Raw genomic sequence first — 24,423 nt, forward strand, 5'->3', positions numbered from 1 at the left:
GTAATGTAAAATAATTTTATTCCACTCCACCTTATCACAAGTTTTTGTTTAAGTTTCGTTTTTTTGCTTGAAAATTCTATTATTTTACATGAAATTTTATGTACTTAGCATTTTCGTAGCAGGTTTTGATATTCAGTGACCCTTTATTCTTTATTCTTGTAAGTGATTCTATCAAATGTGTATGGCTTTGTAGCTAAATGTTTACAATTGACCCGCCTATCCCGTATTAACTCTGCGCATTTTAGGCGCAATAGTCGCTTCAAGTTGGAGTTCAAGGATGAGTTCCTTCTTTTTTCGCTTGAATAAGTTATCGCATTAATAATTAAATCAATAACATCATCTGTTACAGAAATATCCACTGCATAAATAAATAGAAAATATGCGAAAGAAGAAGACCACACAATAAGCAATTAAATCGAATGGAATAAAATCAAATACAAACAAAAATCAACAGAAACACTAAAAGCTGCAACAAAAGTTTAAATGCTTATTGTCTGAAGGCAAAAGAATTGGAGCGAACGAAAGTGAACAAACGAACGAAGCAAATCATAAATACACAGACTCTAAAGTATGTGACGCCCTCGAGGAACCTGTATATATGTATGTATGTATATCTGCATATATGTGTGTGCGTATGCCGTTCATAAGTGCGGATGTAAGTAAGTTTGTGTGTAAAGTGTGTTAACTGGAAATTCGAAAAAGGCGCAATCAAAGCAACAAAAAACAAAGTGAACAGCTGCAACATTTTGGCAGCAACAGAGTCAACTGCTGTAGCAACAACGCGAATACTAACACTCCAGGCATTGGTAGTGGTGCTCCAGTAACTCAGCCAGCCGGTAATATAGTCAGTCGGTCCTTGGGTTCAAGCACACAGATGCATACGAACGTCGCACACGTTTAAATAAATATGTATATTTATTAAAAAAAAAAAAAAAAAAACCAAAAACCGCTGATTTCGTTAAGAGGCAACGGGGCTGCCAAAGACGTGCCAATGTATAATATACGTAAAATACATAAAAAATACATTTTCGCCCTTATTGACAGGCAGCGTGTGCCAAATTTAGAAAAAGGATGCATGCATGCTCAACTTGCTCGTTAGAATATTTGTCTGCCAATCGTCGTGCAATTGATGTCAACTATAAGCCGTGGGCCATCGCGACCAAGCGAATAAGCCTCCTTGTTTAACATCGAGCAGCCGTAACTGTTTCTTCACATCATCGAACATAAATACGAGCACTTAATGGATTTGAAAAAAATGCATACCTTCAGTTTGACAACTCTGTTGGGTGTTTTGATATTCGTTCCCGGTAAGTGAACAACTTTTGCAGACGATTGCATTACAAATGTTTACCAATGTAGCATTATTGATATGAAAATTCTAATTTCAATTAGGCTTAAGTGCTGCAATCTATGAGTAAGTTGATTGAAATTAAGTGGCGTGTGTAATAGTACGAAATATATGTATTGAAATTCTAATTTAATTTCTTCAGTATTCCTCTGAACATTCCAATCATGTTCGAGTAAATTAAATTGTGTGTGTTTACATACATATATGCACTCACGAATGTATTTATTAGGGCGATCAATTTCTGCCCGCACATTCTCGAGAATTTCGATAGCCGGGAAATCGAACAATCGAATTTTCGACACAAACTCGGGTATCGCCATTCTCCCGAGCGATTTCCAGTAGTCCCGAGACATCTGTACATAGTATTAGGCTTGGGTAGTTCTAGAACTAAATGAACTAAAGAACTAGTTCATCTCAGTTTTAACGATTTTTTTAGGGGGCAGGGAAAATATTCAACTGGCTTACAATGCTTTTAAAATCAAACTACCTTTCTGATTTAATGTTTTTGCACATATATACATACACACGAATGTATGCTCATACTCTTTGAAATTTATTAAGATTTTGTTTTATGTAGGAACACGTTTATTTTTATTTTGTTTATACGAAAACATATCGAGCCCTAACTGCCAAAATAACGTAAGCGACATTTTTTTTTGAAAATTTTGTTTTTGATGCAGAAATGCACCTAGATGCTTTGGGAATATTTCTGCATTAAAAATAAAATTTTTAAATAAATGTCGCTTACGTTATTTTGGATGTATCGATCTTCCACAAAGGTGTCGGCATGTAAATATATTCGTAAATTGAACTAAATGAACTATAGGAACTATTGAACTAGTTCATTAAGGTCAGTGAACTGCAACTGAATGGTTCACATAAAAAAACTAAAGTTCCCAGCTCTAATATGTATGTAAGAGCTTATCGAAAGTACATACATACACATAAAAAAATCAAAAGAAAGGATCGCGTATGGAGGGGAGGATGCCCGTATGCAATAGTAGGATTCTAAGCAAATTTGCCGAAGAAAGCATGAGTGTAAAATCAATTTGGAGTTTGAAAAATTGCGAAAATTAGAATTTTGCTGTAGTGTGGTAAGGAAGTGCTCTAAGGGGTTTTTGGTACGAGGAATCCATCTATCCACTTACCTTTGTTAAAACTTCCACCAGAGGGCGCTAAGGTGAAAATTTTTACATTTTCTTCGAAACCTATTTTCGCCATTTAGACCCATATTTTTTTCTTCAAATTCATTTGGAATTACACGTGGAATCCTCCTATGCTAAACGCGTATAGTAAAAAAATATTGACCCGCCCTAATGTACACCCTCGAGTATTAAGATTGGTTACGTACAACAAAACATGAAAAAAGGGTTCTAACGAAAAACCGCCTTAGAGAAATAATGAACACTAGGCTTAAGAGTTACGATAGAAATTCGACTGTTTTTTTTTAAATTTATTTCCGTTACAGTTTGATGGCTGAAAGTTTCTCTAGGAACCATTATTTTTTGTTAAAACTCTTTGATATTCAGACTAATGGCCCAATGCTGAAGTATTTTTCAACTAATTTTGAAACCTTGGAAGATGCAAAAACAAAAAAAAAAAAAATTAAAACAAGGAGAAAAAGGTGGAATCATAAAAACTCTAATTGAAAATCAAACACAACAACAACAAACAAATATTTATTGTGCTTCCTTGGATCAATTTTTACACCTGTTCAACCCAGTAATGAGAAAATATAAATTAAATTGAGAAAACCTAACTTATAGCCGGTTTCACCAGCAATTTAAACGGAAAAAATTATTTATTTTCTGTAAATTTTCATATATTATTAAAAAAATGGGAATAATTTTTCACTTGAATTTCTTTCGTAAAATTGACTGCTAAAGTGTTCTTACACGATATGTATTTGCATGTGTACACGCCACTTTTTACATATGGAAATTTCAACATATTGTGTAAAGGCAAATTAGATTTGTTTCTGTACCAAGCAGATGCACGTACATACGAAATAGAAATGTTTCTATTATCATCTGTCAAAGAAAGCATTTTTAAATAGTTAAATAACGACTGTGAATTTGACAGACATACGCAATTACATATGTATTGAAAAAGTCACACAGTTGCAAATACATATCGTGTAAGAACTCCTTTAGTATTGAGAAAATATATAAATTATATTGAAAACACGTAAATTAGTAGTGAAAAAAAGAAAAAAATTATGAGTAAAAGTAAACTGATAACGAAAAAACATAAATGGGAAATCGTAAATTGGTAATGATGAAGCGTAAGACCAGTTTACTTCGCATTTTCTCACTTCACTCAAAAAAATTTGAAGTACGGAAACAATTTGCTAGATTTGGTAATTTTGTGCGAAAACGCTCCCTGCCGCTCAATCATCGACACTGAAGCCCAGAATTTTGATGGTATGTCTAATGTATGGGCCTGTATTCGCCTATGCACAATCCTATAGTGATTATTTGGTGAAGACGACTCTCCGTATACCTGTTGTAAGTAACGTAGGATTTTGAGGTATTCGTCTTCGTATTGGTCTCTGTATTCGTATATGTACACGTCTTCGTATTGGCCTTCGCAGTCGTCTTGGTATCCGCCCTCATATTCGTTTTCATTTTCGTATTCGTTTCCGTATTTTTGTTCGTATTCTTCTTGTATTCGTCCTTGTCTTCGTCTCATTAATTGTCTTGGTTTTCGCGTTCGTGATCACATTCCTTGCCTTTAGTTGGCCTTCAACTTCGTTTTCGTATTTGCCTTCGTATTCGTCTTCACATTGGTGCTAGTCGTCGCATTCGTATCCGTATTCGTATTCGTATTCGTATTCGTATTTGTATTCGTATTCGTATTCGTCTTGTCCTTCGTATATCTGATCGTAATCGTATTCAGATAAAAGGTTTATTTGCGTACCAGTTCAGATGTTCGCAAAATTCAGCAAGGTAGGTGAAACTGGGAGAAAAAGGTGACTTTTCTCAGACAGATATTTTCTGCTGGAAACATTTTTGTCAGCAGTAATTTAGCGTCCAGGAAACAGCTGATCAAAAAAAAGTTCGCTAAAATTGGTGTTGGAGCAAAAAATTGTTAATGGAGGTGGCATTTGTGTCCATTTTTACTAAAGAATACAATGAGTGACAATATTTTATAATTCGTCCCAGCTAAAAAATGTGTACACGTTGAAAAGAAAAAAAATATAATGCAGCTCCAATAAGGGCAGCGAATTTTAACTAAACTATAACTAAACAAGTACATCTGATGTCGGTTAAACTTGCAAGTTTTTTTGCTAGCTTAGCGTTCGTTTGCTTTTCCAAATATTTCTCTCTTTGACAGAGAAAAAAATTCAGTAGAGTTGTTCTGTCGGAAGAATACGCGAATACACATAATGGTACAATTTATTTTCGGATTTCCACTGGAATGAAGTTTAATATAAAAGAAATAATTAATATGCAGTTTCAACTATACAGTTATTAGTTATGCGATCATGAGGCGTTGTGAAATACGCCGGGTACTTGGTACTTTAATACAACCAAGAAATTCTCGTGAAAAAAGAGTAATTCACGCGTATAAAGCCACTAATCATTACATATACGCACACGTTCGTGTGGACTCCAGTGTTGGTGCAATTAAACAACTGCGTGAGAAAAGAAAACTAGTCAAACTTTGTTTATGAATAACATTTACACCATCAGACAATAAATGTGTCTGTGAGAAATACATATGTACATCCCTACATAGTTACCACGTGAAGCCAATATGTATGTATGTGTATCAAAATACGTTAGCAAGGATTCAGTACCTGCCATGAAAACTTCATCTGCCAAATCAACGGGCGAAGCAAATTCGATTAAATGATGCCAAGGCCAAGCGAAGAAAACAGCAAAAGGGAAGAGCGAGCGTAATTTTCCGCTCTGCTTTCGCGTAGCATTACTAAAACAGTTTTTAGCAGTTTGGCGAGTGGGGCTACCGGAATCGACACGAATCGTTACGGCAGCCAAAAATAAAATACGCGCTCAAGTATTTCCAGCTTCTCGCTACGGAAAATTGCGTTAAAAGCGCGAAACTTTACTTTAGCTCGTTCCTTTGCTCATTGGCCGTTGCTGCTGCTGCTACATTTGCTACAACACGGTTCATTCGGTGCCTCTCCACTCAGCGCCGCAATTTTCTGCATGCCTTGGCATTACTGTACTTAGTGGCGATGTTAAACATTCAAGTATCCTTTCCAAACTCACATTAAAGTGGTAACTGCAACAACAATGTAAATATTGTACCAATAATAATAAAAAGTAGAAGAGCCATCGAAGAATCAGCAACAAATAAATAATTTTTGAAAAGTTTGAACGAAATAAGCCGACTTGATTACCACTCTTCACGGCACTTTGAACTTTGGCCAAAACAAGCCGAATTTTGTTTCAGACTTGGAGTGCAAGGAGAAGTTGAAGTACTAAGTAAATGCTTCTAAAGAAGCGTAAAAACATTGCACTGGGGCCGCGTAAGTGCTTTTCATTAACCGCATAGCCGGATTAAGCGGGTTAAGGTCAGATTAAATTAAATAGCCCGCAGATATTTATCAGAAGAATTACAGTAACTGCGGCGGAATACAATAAAATTATGAAACTTTTAGCTGCAAATAGACAATTTTTTTATATTGAAAGTAAGTTCAGTACATGTGCATACTTATTATGTTCATATGTACATTAGGGTGGGCAAAAAAAAAGCAGTAAAGTCGGAATTTTAATGTTCTCACACACTAGGATTGTTCTATATCGTAAAAATATACCCAAATTTTTATATTCAAATTAATTAAATTAAATTTTCACATATACCAAACCTGCGATTTTTAGTAACTACTGAAGATTATTCACTCAAAATTGATATTTACAATAAATAAAGGATATTATCAGCCGGGCTCCCATTTTCATTTACTTTTGCGTTTTGCGTTTTCGTAAAAATCGTACGTTTTTATTTTTGGGTGCTATTGAATTCGAAACTTTTTGTTATCGATAAGTTCCATTCCTTGGAGGTATGCAACAATTATCGCACATGTATCGTCCGCACCAAATCGTAAATCTTCGTTGCTTCTATAAATTTTCGTTGCCCAAAACGGAGATGTATATAATAAATAGTGAATTAAACAAATAAAATCAACATAAAAAGTTAATTTTAGGACGCTAAAAATATGGCAAGATATAATGGGCATAATCAAAAATAAATTTAAACTAAGCTAGCTGGTTATTTATGTTAATTTTGCCATTTACTTTTCATTCCACCGTCTCATCGGCAACCGATTTGAAACCGCAAAAATTTTCCGATTTGCGAATACTGGAGCACGTAATTTTGCAATCTGGAAACTAAAACGCAACATTTTTGCGATTTCGGAAACGGGAGCCCGGCTGTATACATTTTTGGAAAATGGGCGTAGCCACGCCCACTTATGGTTACATGTGTATATCTTGGTAACCGTTCCACCGATTTCTTCCAAATTTGGTACGGTTGTTAGCCTTGCCACAGCATACGAAATGGCAGACGGACAATAACCACCCCCACATCCCATATAACGGTAATTTGGAGAAATACGAAATCTTCGATAAATCAGTAAATATTAAAGCTAATTTATTCAAAATTGATATTTGCAGCAATTCTTTACCAAGTAATACGTTTATGATAAAATTTTGGAAAATGGGTGTGTCACCGCCCACTTATGATCACATATTTGTATATCGGTAATCGTTCAACCAATTTTTACCAACTTCGGTATGGTTATTGTGCTTGCCATAAGAGTAAAATTGAGGCCGCTTTTCATATAACGGTAAATTTCAGAACTGCTTGAAACTTCAAAATTTCGAAATCTGAGGGACCCTGGCCAAAAAAAAATCTGCATAATTCTTTATTATAAAATCCAAATGGATTGCTTTTGGTAGTTAACTTTAACGTTGGTATTTTGGCTAGATCATACTCTACTCGATACGTATAATTAGCTGGCCATGCGTAAAGCAATCCTCTTGCTAGGGTCTGACTCCATAGAAAAAAAATTATCTCGATTTTCGGAATCACCAAGCAATTCTTCATAGGAATTGTATAGTGGCATCTATAGAACATTTTTGCTGTAAACCAGTGTTAGATTTTTCAAAACGTTCGAGATGTGGTTACGAAGACGTAAACTAACTAAAGTTTTTATACATGCTGTCATGCTTGTGATACAAAATAATGGCTTTTTATTAAAAAAAAATATATGTTGCCTTTTAGCCTAACGGACATATATAGATATATGTATATATACTGACTTGTAGTACTTTTGTCGCGGCCACTATATTATCTACTAATTATATCCTAATTTAAGTGTTGAGTTATGTTTAGTTTATTTGGTATTAAAAGCTGGCTGATGCGCACATACTTACTTCAATCTCTTGTCTTGTATGTAGGTATGCAAATGGCGTATACTTAAAATTAAACGAAAAATGTATATACAAGTATTTTACTGCTACCACACATTAAAGGATGAATTATATCACCGCTCTGTTTGCGCACAAATCTACCTAAAATGTGAATAAATAATGTTCTGTCGCATCTTGGGCTGATGCATAGCCCTTCCACCCACCACCCACTAAGTGGTATCACAACGCATTAACTAAGGCTTACAGTTGTCCGCAATCATTTAAGTAATTTCGTCTGACTTTATTGAATGGCTTTTTTTGTCTTATTTAGCTAGGAGATTAGCACAGCAATAACGTTGGGGCTAGATGAACAAGAGAGGTCTTATATCTTGTGTTTCCATGTGATATATCTGAGCAATTAGTATGCTTTAGACAAAACTTAAGAAATAGGCTGTGACTTAGAAATGAACAAAGTGACTGTGTAACTATTCATATAATTCTTGGCTGACCATGCTTTTGAAACCACGTTTTGGTTGGGCTACAAAAATGTTGGGAGAATTTTAACGAGGCTTTAATCCCCTTGAAATAAGATTCCACCATGAGTGTCGTCATTATAAACTGTATTTCTTCGGTGTGTGATTGAAAACTTCGGATCCTTCGAATTTGCATTGATTTGAAGAGTTTTCATCATTTTAAAAAGTGTAAAAAATGTTAGGTCAACTGAATAAAGGTTTTCTCTTGTCACCCAGATCCCAACCTTAAGAAAGTCCATAAAAAGCTTTCCAAAGTAAATTAGTTTTATGGTTATTATGGTTTATGAGGATCGTGAGAGGTGTACAAATTGCAATGACTATATCCAGGATATGCTATTGTTAAGGTGTGTAAAAACTCGTGGGCTCGATTTTTTAAAAATCATTAGAATTTTTGTTTTTATGTGTGCCAAATTTTTTATCAATTTTTTTTGCTGAGTTGAAGCTGCTGCAGCGGGATCAATATAATTGTACATATTTGGCCTTAAATGAGAGGTCTTTATATGTGGTTTTTGAACATACGAGTACATATAATTTGTGGGTTAGACTCGATATTTTTTTTTGAATCATCCGAATGGCACTTAAGACAATATTTTAATTCAGTTGAGTTATGGTTTTAGTGAAAAATCCTTGGCAGATATTATGGCGTTGGTACATCCAGCATTTAATAATTAATAATTTTAATGCCATTGGTAATCTGGGATACATGGGTTGTCTGGATTGAATTACTTTAATTGGTCCGCATTAGTTTTTCCAATTTTGGTGCATCCTACCTCCATTTTATATAAAAAATTATTTGGCGCCGTCAGAGAGCAATTTGTGCTCTCGAGAGAAAATAAGTTTTCAGGATCCATGAAACTGAGTATAGCGGCCAAATTTTTATCTCAAAATTTTGGAAATTTATGTTTTTTTTTGGTCTACATTTGTTGAAAATAACATGAAACTGAAATATATACGATAAATTTTAAAATTTTGAAGAAAAAATTTGGCGGCTATACTCAGATTTTTGGATAATGAATTTTTTTTTCAAGAACACGAATTGATCTAATAAAACTGAGTAAGAGGCATTGTTCGTATGGTCAACAGCTATCGAACCTGATATATGAGGGCTCTAAGTTTTTTTGTGTTTCACAGTGTAATAATTAGAAACTCGGCGGAAACGTTTTTCGTAAATATAAATATTTGTTATTTAATATATAAATATGTAAGTAAAATTTATGAATAGCCTAAAGACTAAACTAGTTATGCAAAGTTTTAGGTAATTCAAAAAAGATTTAGAGGTGGCTCCAAGCTCTCAAAGTTTCACATGTATTTTATATGGGGAAAAAACAATTTTTCATAGTAATGGTATAGAATCCTCGAAAATCAATATTTTTCAATCCGCAAACTATGTTTCTCTTAAGGAGACCTCAAAAATGTTACCCAATTAAGTAGACAATTGGATATTTTTCGGGAAGTCTCCTGAAGAGACAAAATCGTTTGCCGATTGAAAAATATTGATTTTCGAGGATTCTATACCATTTCTACGAAAAATAGTTTTTCCCCCATATAAAATACATACGGAACCTTAAGCGCTTTTAGTCGCCTCTAAATCTTTTTTAGATTGACCTGAACTTTTCATAGTTTAGTCTTTAGGCCATTCACAAATTTCTCTTGGAAATGAGGGCCATCCTAATGTACATATATCTCTTGTAGTTTTACTCCAGCGCTGACTTTAATCAGCCAAATGGCTTGTCATTCCTAGCTCCTATTAAGAACTGTAACTAAGTATGCTGCTTAGATGCTCGGATGGGTGGGGAGGAATGACAGCTACTTAATTCTACTCATTCAATTGCCCTAAGAGAAGGACTACAATTAATTTATATTCACTTTTATCTTGTCATAGGTTCGACGTTAAATGCCATCGAAAGCACAGCAGCGACGACGACAACGACAATGGCGGCGAGCATTCCAATGCCAACGGCGTCAGCAACAGAAGTGGCAGCAGCCGCAAAATCATTTTCAACAGAAAATAGAACTAACACTTTGAGGTGGAGTACAACGAGTCAAGAATTTTTCTCGATAGCGAATTCGCTTAAAGCGGGTACAGTTCTTCGGGCTCATTCCATTAGTTCATCCACAGGGGGTGGGCTGGAGGCCGAGGTTAAGGCAAAGTCATCAATAACAGCGTCAACAAAGGACGTAGGGCTGAAGGACGGAGCCGTTACTCGAAGTAGTGGAAAAAACGCTGTCGGAGAGGCAGAAGTGGCGATAGCCATTGCCGATTACAACTTTGCTACAGAAATTTCTACTACGCAAATTACAAAAACACTTGAAAAGGCGTCACAATCTGAATTGAAAGAAGCCACAGTGACATCAGCAACAGCAGGTAAAGCATTCAGCGGAAGTTCAACGCAGTCAACAAGAAAAGTTGATGTGACAACAAAGCGAACAAAGGTATCATTAAGTCGCTTAGTAACTGTTGATAAGGAGAATGGCCAGCAAGCCGCAAGTGAGAGAGGTGAGAGAGGTGAGCGAGGTGAAAGACGTGAAAATGGCGGAAGCCAAGGTGACCCAATGGTTGCCGAGTCAACAACTGCTGTGACACCCGTTGCTGTAGTGACCACAAGAATAGCACCAATTTCAAAAACTGAGGCGAACTTGGCTTCAACGATAGGCAGAGCGACAACAATAGAGTCGCTGTCGGCAGCAGCCGCTTCGCAACTGGTTGCGACATTGTTTCCGATAAGAACGATAAGCGACGAAAGTTCAAAACAGCAGAAATATCAAAACGCCTCAGGCAGTGTGCGTGCCTACAGTCAGGTGGACATACATANTTCAGCGGAAGTTCAACGCAGTCAACAAGAAAAGTTGATGTGACAACAAAGCGAACAAAGGTATCATTAAGTCGCTTAGTAACTGTTGATAAGGAGAATGGCCAGCAAGCCGCTGGTGAGAGAGGTGAGAGAGGTGAAAGACGTGAAAATGGCGGAAGCCCAGGTGACCCAATGGTTGCCGAGTCAACAACTGCTGTGACACCCGTTGCTGTAGTGACCACAAGAATAGCACCAATTTCAAAAACTGAGGCGAACTTGGCTTCAACGATAGGCAGAGCGACAACAATAGAGTCGCTGTCGGCAGCAGCCGCTTCGCAACTGGTTGCGACATTGTTTCCGATAAGAACGATAAGCGACGAAAGTTCAAAACAGCAGAAATATCAAAACGCCTCAGGCAGTGTGCGTGCCTACAGTCAGGTGGACATACATAACAGCAAACACAATTACAATTACGACTACAACAAAATGCTGATTGAAGCCCGAGGTGGCAAGGACAATAACAACCCTGACGTCAGTGCCGGCACTAAACACATTAGTAGTGAAAATACACAACGATGGCCAATGCAGCAGCCACAAACCCACCCTCTACAGCGTCCAAAGATACAGAAAGGCGACAACCACACCGACACCGACAGCGACACCGGCAGCGATAGCGATAGCGATAGCAGTAATAACAGCAATAATTTCCTATACAACAGCAATAACAATTACTTTAGTAGTCACCAAAATGCTGCCAGCAATATACTCATGATGCAGCAACAACAACCACTGCGGCAGCTACGTCAACAATACGCTCGTCAAGTGCAACAACAGCCAACCTTTTCAGCAATAATATTAACACCGGCAACGTCGTCAACGACATCAGCCATCGCCGCAGCAAATGATAGCAATTTGATTAGCAACGTCATTCATTATAAACAAACGCCGGCGAATACGAACAAATCAACGCTGATGAAAAATAGAAAAAGTACCCAGCCGATGGAGCTCCCCTCTACGCTCAGTGTTAACAGCGTTTCATTGACAACAGTGACGTCAAAGTCTGGATCGAACGCGTTGGCTGGAGCAGCATCTGGGGCATTAGGCGAGCGCGAGCCTATGAACGGCACTACAACCGCTTCTCCATTTCCTACAGTGACAACCAATATAGTGAAATCGACTACCAGACGCCCGCCACCAACCACCACACCAAGGCCAACGCCATCCATAGACGACTACCAGACAGTGATCAGCCAGGCGGGCACACATGCCTATCTGCCGTGCAATGTAAGTCTGTTTAAAAAAAGTATTTCCAGATGTAAGTATACTGGGAAGCATCATGATACAAAAAAGTAGTTTCATATAAACAAAGTTTTGATAAAAAAAATGGTTTTTGACGGGTTTTCAATGGGCACATTCAGAAGGCGCAACAGCTCAGTAACTGTTGCGATTGCACCTTCTGAACGCGTTGTTTTGTACTTCTGATCAACTGAACAGTTGCGTATTAGATGATCGTAATATTTTTCTGATCATGTGGCCACAGTTAGTCGCGGTGTTGGAGTGTCGTCGCCAAAATAATTATCTACATAATATAAAGTCTTAAAACGTCGCGACGTTTCGAATGTGTTACTAGCTTTACACAATTTAAATGATTTGAATATGTATCTTGTCACATAAAGTAATTATATTTACATACGTAGTATATACATATTTTTAAAACGAACTAGTAGTAGTTTCCCTTAAAATTCCTATCTTTTTTATTAAATTCGCTAACCATTCCTAAAAACTGAAGTTTTTTATTAAAAAAGTTGTCTTTTCCTTATTTATATTTTCGCCACCGTAAGCAAAAAAGCAACAATAAGTCTAAGCTACTTCAAACTGCACTTTATTATTCGCTAAAATTTAATGGGCTTAAAAACTGCATACTCAAAATGTTTCTAAGAAATCTGATTAAAAAGCTCAACATTTTGATAAGACTTTGTCGAATTTTCCTAATTTTTGTACAAAGTTTGAAATATTGACTTACATGGTTTTTGTTACATAAGGGAAAGACCAAAAAATGCCAAAATGTCTCTTCTCTATTTATACTTACGCCACTGTATTTAAAAAACTTTCATGCCATCTGCCCGATTTGGCGATAGGAGTCCATAGAAACCAGAGCTGTTGCAATTTCATCGGACATGTTTGTTTTTGATATAATTCAGATACTGAAATTACACATTTTGACGCGTAATTAAATACACATTAGCTCTGTTCATACACACACATGTCGTTGGAGAAACTTGAGGTGGAACTTACTTTGGGACGCATGGACCTCATACTCCCTACTTTTGGTATATTTTTAAAACTGGAGAGGGTCTGGAAAAAATTAATGATTTGTTGTTAGGATTCAGGCTAGAGTGGAAGTTATTAACTTAAATTAGTATAATAGCATCGGTCTTCATCTCTTTAAAAACAAATTTCGATTCTACGTAAGTGCAAGAAGATTTTAAATGAAATAAAAATGAGTAATAAAATTTCAAGTATTTTGGCCATTTTTTATGGAAGCATGAAATGTCACAATCTGCTTAATTGTCAGATAGTTAATGTGGCGACGAAAAAGTGGCAATCTGCAATTTTCACAAAAATTTAATAATTAAATAATGAAGTCTCTGAGCATCGAGTATGCCGTTTAGTAATAAATCATTTTTTTCCAGTGCATTCGTAAAATGATCCTTTAGTGGAAATGTCGTAACCTTCTGAAAAGTAATTCAAAAGGATCAAGTTGCTAATGCGAAAGTGTAACTCGCCACTGAAAGTACGTATTGCGGGTACCGTTTACCCAAGTACACATGTATGTATACATACATACATATATACGTATAAGTGTATTTTTAATATCACTGAAAGGGGGGATTTTCCACATCATTTACGAATTCCTGTTAAATGCAACAAACTTGCAACCGAGAAAGCCACACCGGCCACCAGGCAAACAAACAATCAAACAACCAGCAACCAGCCAGCAGCTAACAAAAAACAGCCAGCGTCGTATTTATGAACATCTGCAGCGCAAAAACTGAAATGCGAATGTTATTTGGCTCTTATGCTTTATCTTTTATCCTTTTCACATAAACTTGGCCACAATTTACGAGTGAACTTATTGCTAAAAAACAACCCGCCATCCACGCCAGAAGAATGCAGAACAGTGAAAGATGGACTTGAGAAGAAATGAAATGAGCGACTGTCGGAAGTTGAGAAGTAAACTCGCTTACACACAATTGGTTAGATCGTAAAAAACAAACACACACGAAAAATAGTCGGTCCACTGCATGTGCGTGCGTGTGGGTGCGCGTGTGTGTATGTGACTGTACTGGGTTGGTCGCCGACGTCAGTCAGTATATTTACAGTATCAATTTCCCTGACTGCGCGCGCCACACTGACCCAAATCCGGAAAACACAAAGGCTGCATGCCGCCCGCACATAGACCCTTGCATACACACATCCGATTGCACCACGACGACGACTGCAAATACCAGCGCTTATGTTTTTCTTGCAAACATGCAAAAAGATTTCAGTTTTCAGGAATTTGGTGTGCGGCCACGCTTTGATGCACATTCAGTGCCATGCTGGCAACGCTTTGCAGCTTCCCCGGCATGGCAGTATTCGCAACCACCATTTAAAAGGTGCTTTCTTGCATTTTTATTATTTAATCCTTTTGGCTCCTCTCGCCGCTTTGTGCAGCCCTCAATCGCGCGGCCAGTTTTCGTTTTAGTTTCGGAGCTGTGCAATTTGCTCTTTTAATTATAATTCACTGCTTTGCGTCAGAAAGGAAAATTGCATTAGTGCAACAGCGGCCTTTATACGCTTTACACCCAAAGTGAAAAGTTCAGTCGGAGTAATTAAGCGTTTGTCTGCCTGCCATCCACCAGCGAAAGCATTTGAAATTTTGCAAGTGGGTGTGTGTGTGGGGGGGGGGGGCTGTGAGTTCAAAAGAAAGTTTTTCACTATTCACGCATTGGTACCTGCGCTCATGCAAATTGAAGGCTTATCTTGAGTGAGGGACCCCATTCTACAAAACTACAAAAGATTCTTTTAGGCAAACTCCTCTGTTGAGATTTTATTTGGGGTTGCATTCTTTAAAGGTAAACAAGAACAAGTCGAGGGAATAAATAGTACATATCAGAGTGTGTGTGCTTTGAGCGGTTATAAATGTTTTCTTGCCTAAAATTATGTTGCCGACGCGCCGGCTCCTGCCGCTTTATTTTCGTAATCAACCCGCTTTCCAATTAAAAGTTTTGCAAACGGTTTAGCAGCGACGACCAAAAAATCACAATAACTTAAGCGACCGAAAGAAAGCGGGAAAGAGCGGTGTGTGGAAGGGGAGGAATGGAGAGACGGTGGTGGCGGCGGAGAAAAGACGACGGAAATATGATCTTAATTACGCACAATATTCATGGTGCGTTTGAGTAGCTCCGGCAGCACTAAAATATTTGCATGCTTCTGGGTTAGCGGACGGGCCGAATGTTTGACGTAGCCCACTACGCTTTCTCGATTCGTTTTATCGTGTTTGCATTGCAAAATAAGATTCAAACGTCGCAAACTTTTAATTTCATTTTCACATTTCTTGCCGTTTTCCCAACTTATTCTTAATGGCAAACAGGAACCGGCAGGGTATGTAAGGCATTAAAAATTGTTTACAAAATTCGGGTGTTTACTCACTATACTTAATAATTGGTAGGAAAGATAGCAAATAAGTAATGCAATCATAGCTACAGCTTGTGGATGAGAAACTCGAATAGCTAACTTATCTTAAGTAGAGTAGTTGGCTTTCCTTTTAGAGTCTTATAATAGATTGGCGCTTACACATACGTTGGTGTTTGGCCGAGCTTCTCCTACGAATTGTGGCGTGCGCCTTGATGTTGTCACAAAAGCGGAGGGATCTACAGTTTTGCGCCGACTCCGAAGGCGATTGTATTTTTATGAGAAGCTGTTTTTCACGGCAGAAATACACTCGCATGTTTGCATTGCCTACCTTAGCTTAGACAAAAAGACCCCAATTACTTTCATCGGTCAGCGTACTAGCCAACATACCCTCTATTCAGTACTCAGTTGAAAACATGAATGCCAGAATCTGATTACTAAATTTATATAAAATATTTATAAACCTTCCCACCAGAAGCCATCAAAGCAAGTGGCTTACGACTTCGAACTGAGCTTATATTTGATTTAGCTACTTGAATTTGCGAAAAGAGACAGTCTTTTAAAATTTATTGGACAGAATATCTCCAAATTTGCGTCTTCTCTATGTAAAGTTAGTTTGAACTTTTTATTATATGACACAGACTAGCGAAGTACCTCGATGAGATTTCGCCTAAGTACGACCAAAAATACAAACATATGCATCACCGGTAGTTATAATAGGTATTCTCGATCCGTTGCACACTGTTTAGCATGGGGCATAGATAACATAAATAGCATGATTGGATAATTTTGTTGTTGTTTCATGTGTTCAAACAACAACAAATTTATCCAATCATGCTATTTATGCTATCCATGCACCATGCTAGGCAACGGATCGAGAATACCCCCAATATCTTTCTGGTTGGAACTCAACTAAATTGAAGAAGGTACAATTTTTTAAATTTTCCCTCAATTGGAATATATATCACCAAAAATTTTCAAATATATGACTACGAAAAAAATAACATGTCTCTCTCAAACACCGTCATTTTTGGTTTGTCCATGTTATGTTATTAGCGACTTGTAATTTTTGAAGAGAAAAACTTAAACATAAGTTTGTTTGATGGAACACAAGGTTGTGTTGTTTAAAAATTTGTATCGAGTATAAGTTCAGCTCAATAAAAAAATCCAAACAACACCACTCTGTAATTATCAAAATGTACAAATGCACCGATCGCGTGATTTGTTGGCCTTGATTCAATTAGAACACGCTTACATGTTTTGTCTGAGATGCTGCTGCTATTTGTTAGCTTTCTGAAGCTTACTGATGCGAATACCTGTGTGATGGAACATATAATTTTTTAATTTTTTCGGGTTTTCTTAATTAAGAAAATGCATCTGTGAAGTGCAGTCCGAATTCGTATTAAAACGAAAAAATCTCCAAAAATAAATCTGTTTAAAGGAAACAAAAGGTCGTTTAGCGCAAAAGCACATAGCTCATTTACTTCAATAGTGTCTAACGCAAAAAAACCAAACTCGAGAAAAATGGCTTTAAAGTTTTGAATTTATGTACATATCGTCACTAAATACGAATAAAGGCGTGCCACTGTGTTGACGGCAAAGAAAGACCCGTTAACATAGATTTACACCTAGCCAAGGACTGTCACTTCAGCGTTATTCCCCAAAAACTCTTTGGTGAATATACATACTATTGACCGCGTAAATAAGTTTACGCGTCTTTCTTCGCCGTCGACTAAGTTGAGGCGCCTTTCTTCGCTGAAGTTTTTTTTTATGCGTCTTTTTTCGCGGTCAACTTTTTATTTCGCGCCTTTATTCGTGACTACTGACGATATACTCCCATAGTAAAAATGAATACATATTTTCTTCTAGTGAGCTACTGGTAATCGATACATCTACAAAATTTTTTACAAAACATAAAGGAAGAGGTAGCGGTAATTTCTGCGTATTTAACTCAATTGGGGTGTTCACAGTTCGTTCCAAAATGTGTATCAAAATGTAGACGTCTACATTTTGAGATATTTTTAGCATCAAACTGTCGCAAAATCGCAAATCGCACTTAACTTCCCAACATGTTTGAGCATTGTGACTTTTTTAATGTATTCTGAAGGAAATCCTTCTTTTAAGTACCTCCACGCTTATGTACCCAACCCGCCTAAGTACCTACATTTTTCGTATCCCATTTAACATTCTAAAAAATTCTAAAAAATCAACAGTAATTCTCAGCCACTTGAACCTTCCGCATTATTACACTAAATGGGCTACAAAACTGTATACTCATAAAAAAATTTAACACTTCTGAAAAACGAGTTTGAAATTTTGATGAATTTTTTTCAGTCTTATGCAAAATTTTAAGCTTATATTTTAAGTTTGGTAAATTATGGTATTTGAATTTGGTCCAAAAGGATATGATATATATGTATAAATATGTAGAATTAATGACTTTTTAATTGAATTCTTGTGAAAATGACATAGCGTTGCTTTATTTGTTTTTTTAATAAAATTTTCCTTTAAGTGTAAATAATGCTACGATCTTGGTTTTAAACTACGTATACTTCATTAAATGTTCATGTTTTATTCAAGGACTTATATATGTCAGTTATCAAGAAGATTAGTTTAAGTACCCGCATCGGGGTACTTAAGCGGGTTCTCTTAATTACCCAACCCGCCTAAGTACCTCAAAAAGCTGATATATTTCGTGAGCTACTTAAGCGGGTTTTACTGTATTGATAAATATTTCAATAGAAAATGTTAATTAATTACCACACAACAAACTTTGTGTCAGGTAAATGCATTTCTTTAGTATTAAATAATAATAAAAATATATAAATACAGGTCGTTCGTTATTTCTGCTTAAAAGCTATTTCAGTCCTCTATTATGTGATCCCAAATTTGTTTAATTTGGACAGGCGACTTGTTTATTATCCGGAAAGAACTTTTATTTCAGAATAATATTCGCAACAACCCTAATATACATACATACATACATATATGTGTAAGAGTTGTTAGCTTTATTTATTTAATTTTTTATTTCCTAAAGCCACACTTGGCCTCTGCAGCATGCTTTATTTATTTCTGTAATTGTGGGATTCCCAACGTTTGTAAAATATGTTCAACTCAAGCTCGGAACACTTTGACGACAGCAAGCGACAAGCAGCATCTGTCAAATTTTAAATACACACGTTCTTACGGACACAATTATTTTGACGACAGCACGACATCTTGGCTGCAGCATTGCAATTGTCGACGTCGCCAAATTAAATCTATTTCTAATTTTGCCGGCGACAATGAGTAGATGTAGTGCTGCAAAATTAAATTGTCGCAAAATTAATCACATATTCTTGATTGTTCATGTTTTTCTTATTTACTTAAATAAAAATACACAATTTGTGAAATAAATATACCAAAATGTCAAACTTTAAAATCAGCTGTTTGCTATGTCGCTGAGGTCTTCAAAATGTTTAAGAAGATGGCTTCAAGGCGACATTTGTCGACAAAATGATGTCGCTGTCGTTACGTCGTGAAGTTGCAGTCGTCAAAGTGTTCCGAGCTTAAGGCAGTGACTCTGCCAGTCAAGCAAAGGCACGAAATGATTATATGTAGAATGCTAGCTAATCATGACATCGTTCAGTGGCTACACCCAACAATGCCCGGCGATGACACAACAAGAACGCAGTCAAAGGCTATCGGTTGACCCATCGGCAAACTACTCGAACAGAGATAGCAACCAACAGACACCTTGCCAGCCAGCATCATTGCCCGGCAGCAACCGTAAAACTGTCCCAAACACTCTGCCGCCTTAACGTCCGTCTAGTCCAAGCGCTCTTCACCCGGTGCACGTTGAACTTTAGTGCCACTATAATGTAACATAAATGCCGGCCCACCCTTTGGGTTAGCCACTGGACGCTTTGTTCCCGTTCAAATGCGAGTGAATTTGGCCTCGTCTCCCGCTTCTGGTAGGCCACCACAAATGTGCGCATTTTGTTTTCGACTATGTAAGTGGGTGTGTATGTATGTAAGTACCCTGCAGAAAATTTGACTCGCCTAGAACTAGCGTAGGACTAGACCTTTTCCAGTTCTAGCTCAATACCCAAGTAATGCTTTCAACTGTCCAGTTTTACACGGCGATGTCATTGGCGGTGGCAATTGGCAACCAGTTTTTAACCGGTTCCATTTTGGACAGTTTTTTTTTAAAAGGAAACGTTTTTGCGATTCTATTATTGGAAATTTATTTCGTTTTTCTCTTCTTTTAGAGATTCCGTTTTTGTTACATATTTTATTAAAAAAAATATATATATATATATATGTAACTGCATGCAACAATTTAAATTGATTAAATTTGAAAACTCACACAACTGCCTCCACCGCGATTTGAACTCGCGACCAACGATGGTTGAGTCGGAGGTCTTCTCGCTGAGCTACTTTCGCATTGTACGAGTAGTGAGCATTTGCACATTCACACCGCAAGTTTCAACTGTCCCGCTCTGCATTCCTTTTGCACTAGTTCAGAGATAGTTCCGAGATATGTAGTTCGGAACTAGCACTCTGTCAGACTGTCTCTAAATTTTACTGCAGGGTACATCCTCATCCTTCACTTGTAAGCAGACACGCAGGCAGGCTGACACGTACGTAGCTTGATTCCACGTTCGAATGTGTGAGTTATTTCCGTTATGCTTGCCTTTGTGCCATACAATTCAGGCACACCGACGACTGAATAACCTCTCGCCAACTCGCATGCCTTGGTAAATGGCTGTCGTAGCGGAGCTTCATAAAAATTGCTTCTAAATTATTATTGTCATTATTGGCAGCAATGAATTGGTGTTTTGCTGGTGTCGTCCGGCCGACGCTGGATGTCACTACGTGTGCTCATGAACTTAAATACCGTATTTTGTCAATGTGCGCCGCGGCTGGCAGCGGCGAGCGGTATGTGTTGTGTGTCGCACGCTGGGATTGCACACAAATTGCTGCCATGAAATAAATCTATGACCATGAATTTGATCTACGCACCGGCTCGAAATGCTATTTTTGGTGGAAACCCATTTGTGTAACTAGCCAATATATAAGCGAGACAGCAACAAACTGTGTGTTGTGTGAGTACGGCAAGTAGTGCAAGTACATATATTTACTTGCATACATACTTACATGTGGAGAGAGCTAGTTGAGCGCCAACAAACAAATAAGTTCGATATGTTCGATTATTCGTCCTTGCAGTGGTATTAACCCAACTTAATAAAATATATTTTTAAAATCCTTCTTGGCATTATTACTTTAAGTTCTCTGGTCTCTTTGAATTTAATCTCGCCCTTTTTTACAGGTCAAGCAGCTGGTGAAGAAACCGATATCCTGGCTGCGTGTTCGCGATGGGCACATCTTGACAGTAGATCAGACAACATTCATAGCCGACCAGCGATTCCAGTCGGTTTTTGCACAAAACCCTGAGCGTTGGTCGCTACAAATTAAGTATGTTCAACTTAAGGATGAAGGGACCTATGAGTGCCAAGTATCGACGGAACCAAAATCAAGTGCCATTGTCACATTGCGAGTAGTGGGTAAGAATTGTCGAAATGAAATGAAAATTGATAGAATTTTATCGATTATTTTAGAAAACATTAAAAGGGTCCAACTAGTTTGTTAAGCTTGGAAAAAAGGAGATATTCTTCACTATTTCCTATTCCGATTCTCGGTAAAGTGAACACGGTCCTTGTTTCAGACAAATCAGTAAACGCCGAATTCACAGTGCGTAGTTAACTTAGAATCGGCAGTTAACTACAGATTTTTCTATCGAAAACTGTGAATTTGGGCCTAAGTATTATTTCTTTTTACCGTTGATGCAATCTAAAAATTTATAACAAGCGCGACAAGTCTTTGTTCTTATGCCATATTATTTTCAATTTTCTCGTAGTATCTCTCGCTTAAACAGCGCCAGTTTATAGTGAAAAATGGCTAAGTAAATTTTCAGAAATTTTATAGGAAAGAAAAAAGGCTTCTTTCTCTATCGCAAAGCTTTGAATGGAAAATTTTTCGCGTTTGAAGCAAAGCAAAACTCCATGCAAATCAGATATATTTAATGTGGATTATTTTCGCATTTTCTGAGCCTCTTTTGAACTTACCAAATTTGTATTTCAAGTGGAAGCCACGTGGTTTCGTAAATTTTTGAGATTTTCTCGTTATTTTAAGGGTCCATTCTGGTTTGATTTTTCAGATCGGACACAGTTCTTTGGCATTTCGTACGATAGAAATAAGTAGATTAAATACTTTTGCATTTAGTACCTTCAAAGAACCACTTACATACAATTTTTCTCATCACTGATTTATTTAGAGACGAGCGAACTAATATCGATAGTGTGAATTCTTACATATAAATATTTCCAGAAGGGTATTTGTGTAGTTGTGTATGTTATTGAGAATATGCAAATTTGTTTTGACCGAAATTCCATTATCTAAATTTCCTGCATAATTTTGCTTTATCTTCGACAAACACTTCTCATCGCACCGAATCAATTTCACTCGAAAACACTGATAATTTAACACACACGCAAACACACTCGAAACCAAATAAATACGCAATCCGCATATTGACACGTATCCACCCATACACACACACACACACACACACACACACACACACACACACACATACACGCGTACATATATGGAAATTCATCCGCTGCTTGTTGGGTGGCCGAACGANCTCGAAAACACTGATAATTTAACACACACGCAAACACACTCGAAACCAAACAAATACGCAATCCGCATATTGACACGTACCCACCCATACACACACACACACATACACGCGTACATATATGGAAATGCATCCGCTGCTTGTTGGGTGGCCGAACGAAATGTATGGACATCCTCGCAAACATCCGCACCCTGACCCATATACAACGGATCGGTTCGGCCCCCATTGCTGATGCCTCGCTGGTGCAGAGCCGAGAACGGAATTGATAGGCGAGCCCACACGTCACGTCAAGGCGGGCAGCCAAGTGAAGCTGCGTTGCATAATTAGCCAGGCGTTGGAGCCGCCACTTTTTATTAATTGGTTTCACAATCAGAAGCAGATTTATTTGCACAGTCGAAGGGGCTGGCGCACCGAAATCGAACGCATCGAATTACCGCTAACAGAGGCCCCAACAACGACATCGACAACAACGACAACAACAGCAGCAACAGCTACTTCTACGCCAGTAACATCACCAGCAACAACTGCCCAAGTCGACGGTGCAACAACGATGTCCGCGCCAGCAGATACGGTGACACCAACAGCGTCAACAGCGTCAGCCACTTCAGCTGCAATAACCACAACAACACAACCATCGGAGGAGGCCAATGAATTTGACAGCTACAGCGATGTTGTGCACGCAGGAACTGACGCAGCAGCAGTGCAGGCGACAGGAGCGCCAACTCTGGGTGCGTCGGCAACAACAACAGGATCCTTGGCGAGTATGCCACCTTCTGCGATGGCGACAGACAGCGACGCCGAGGCAAATGCACTGGGCGTTGGCAATAGTTTTGCCTTTGGCACTGGCAACACCACTTCATCACTGCTGGCAGCCAAGGCGGCGGCAGCGGCAGCGGTCACCGTGTCAACAGCAGTGCCAACCATAACGAAGACAATGAATTGGCCGAAAACAACAACAACAACAATAATAATCACAGCGAGTACTACGCTGGCAGCGGTGGAGGTGCGACAAATAACGGTAAGTTCTGTTAGAGAGAATTTCAATTGATAAAGTTAACAGCAGAGAGGAAGGAAATTGGAAATTGGTTTTCCAAATTTTGCGCCTCCTCAGAAGTGGCTACCAGGAAAACCATCTTTGTCCTGATTCTTAAATAAATTACTTATGTGTTTAATTTCAGAGAATTAGGTAGTTGACTTATGTGTGTCTGTAAAAAAATCTCCGATTTGTACTCATTCAAACTGTATGTGCTTTTTTGAGTTTATTTTCTAGCCGGATTTCTCATTTAAATTTTCATTACAATGCGTTTTGGGCAACGGCGAGCTCTATTCAATCAGGGCTCGCCCGCTCGTCAACACCTCTGACATTTGCTTTTTCACTTTCAATCTATTTTCCCTGCAAATTCGGTGAATACAAATTCCTAAAACACACACACACACACATACATGTGCAGAAATGCGCCACTATCCAATACAAAAATTTCGGTTCTGACATTAATCTGAACTATCACAATATATATGTACATATTTATGTATGTGAAACAACATTTCTAATGCAAATGCAGCTACAACAACAACAACAACAACAACTAGTGCAATGTTTATCTTTCAATTTCAATTACAGACGGCATCATTAATAATACCATCGGTGGAAAAGCAGGACTCCGGCAATTACACTTGCAGCCCCTCCAACAGCGCCCCCAAAACCGTTGTACTTCACGTGCTCAATGGTAAATTCCATTTTATTCGCAGATTTCAGTCTCACTCATTCAATTTGTACATACATTTGTTGTTATACTGTTGCTTTGAATCTTTAGTTTTGATTTTAGTTTTTTTGTTTTTTTTTTGTGAAATCGCATCTCTTCGAATGAAATCGAATTAAATTCATTTGATGAATTCGTTGCGGCGTCCTTTGAAAGTATTCGCGTTGAATGGTGAGGAATAGACAGGGGAGAATTTTGACATCATGCCATAGACTGATTTCAAAGTTGTGTGTGTGTACGTGTGTGTGTGT

General features: G+C 37.8%; 1 protein-coding gene across 1 annotated transcript in view; it reads left to right on the plus strand.

The window, feature by feature from the left end:
- The first annotated feature begins 956 nt into the window (after positions 1–956).
- LOC108363522 (mucin-5AC-like) overlaps positions 957–24,423 on the plus strand; it is a 33,871-nt gene continuing 10,404 nt past the window's right edge. Inside the window, exons 1-6 of the mRNA XM_017616907.1 lie at positions 957–1,307; positions 10,141–10,755; positions 10,890–12,334; positions 21,039–21,273; positions 22,661–23,430; positions 24,034–24,139. Of these exons, the coding sequence (XP_017472396.1) occupies positions 1,241–1,307; positions 10,141–10,755; positions 10,890–12,334; positions 21,039–21,273; positions 22,661–23,430; positions 24,034–24,139 (3,238 nt within the window). The 5' untranslated portion in view covers positions 957–1,240. The remainder of the gene's footprint in view (positions 1,308–10,140; positions 10,756–10,889; positions 12,335–21,038; positions 21,274–22,660; positions 23,431–24,033; positions 24,140–24,423) is intronic.

The sequence above is a fragment of the Rhagoletis zephyria genome, unplaced genomic scaffold, assembly GCF_001687245.7.
Source record: "Rhagoletis zephyria isolate East Lansing unplaced genomic scaffold, Rhagoletis_zephyria_1.1 Rzeph_scaffold_01295, whole genome shotgun sequence".
Lineage (NCBI taxonomy): Eukaryota > Metazoa > Arthropoda > Insecta > Diptera > Tephritidae > Rhagoletis > Rhagoletis zephyria.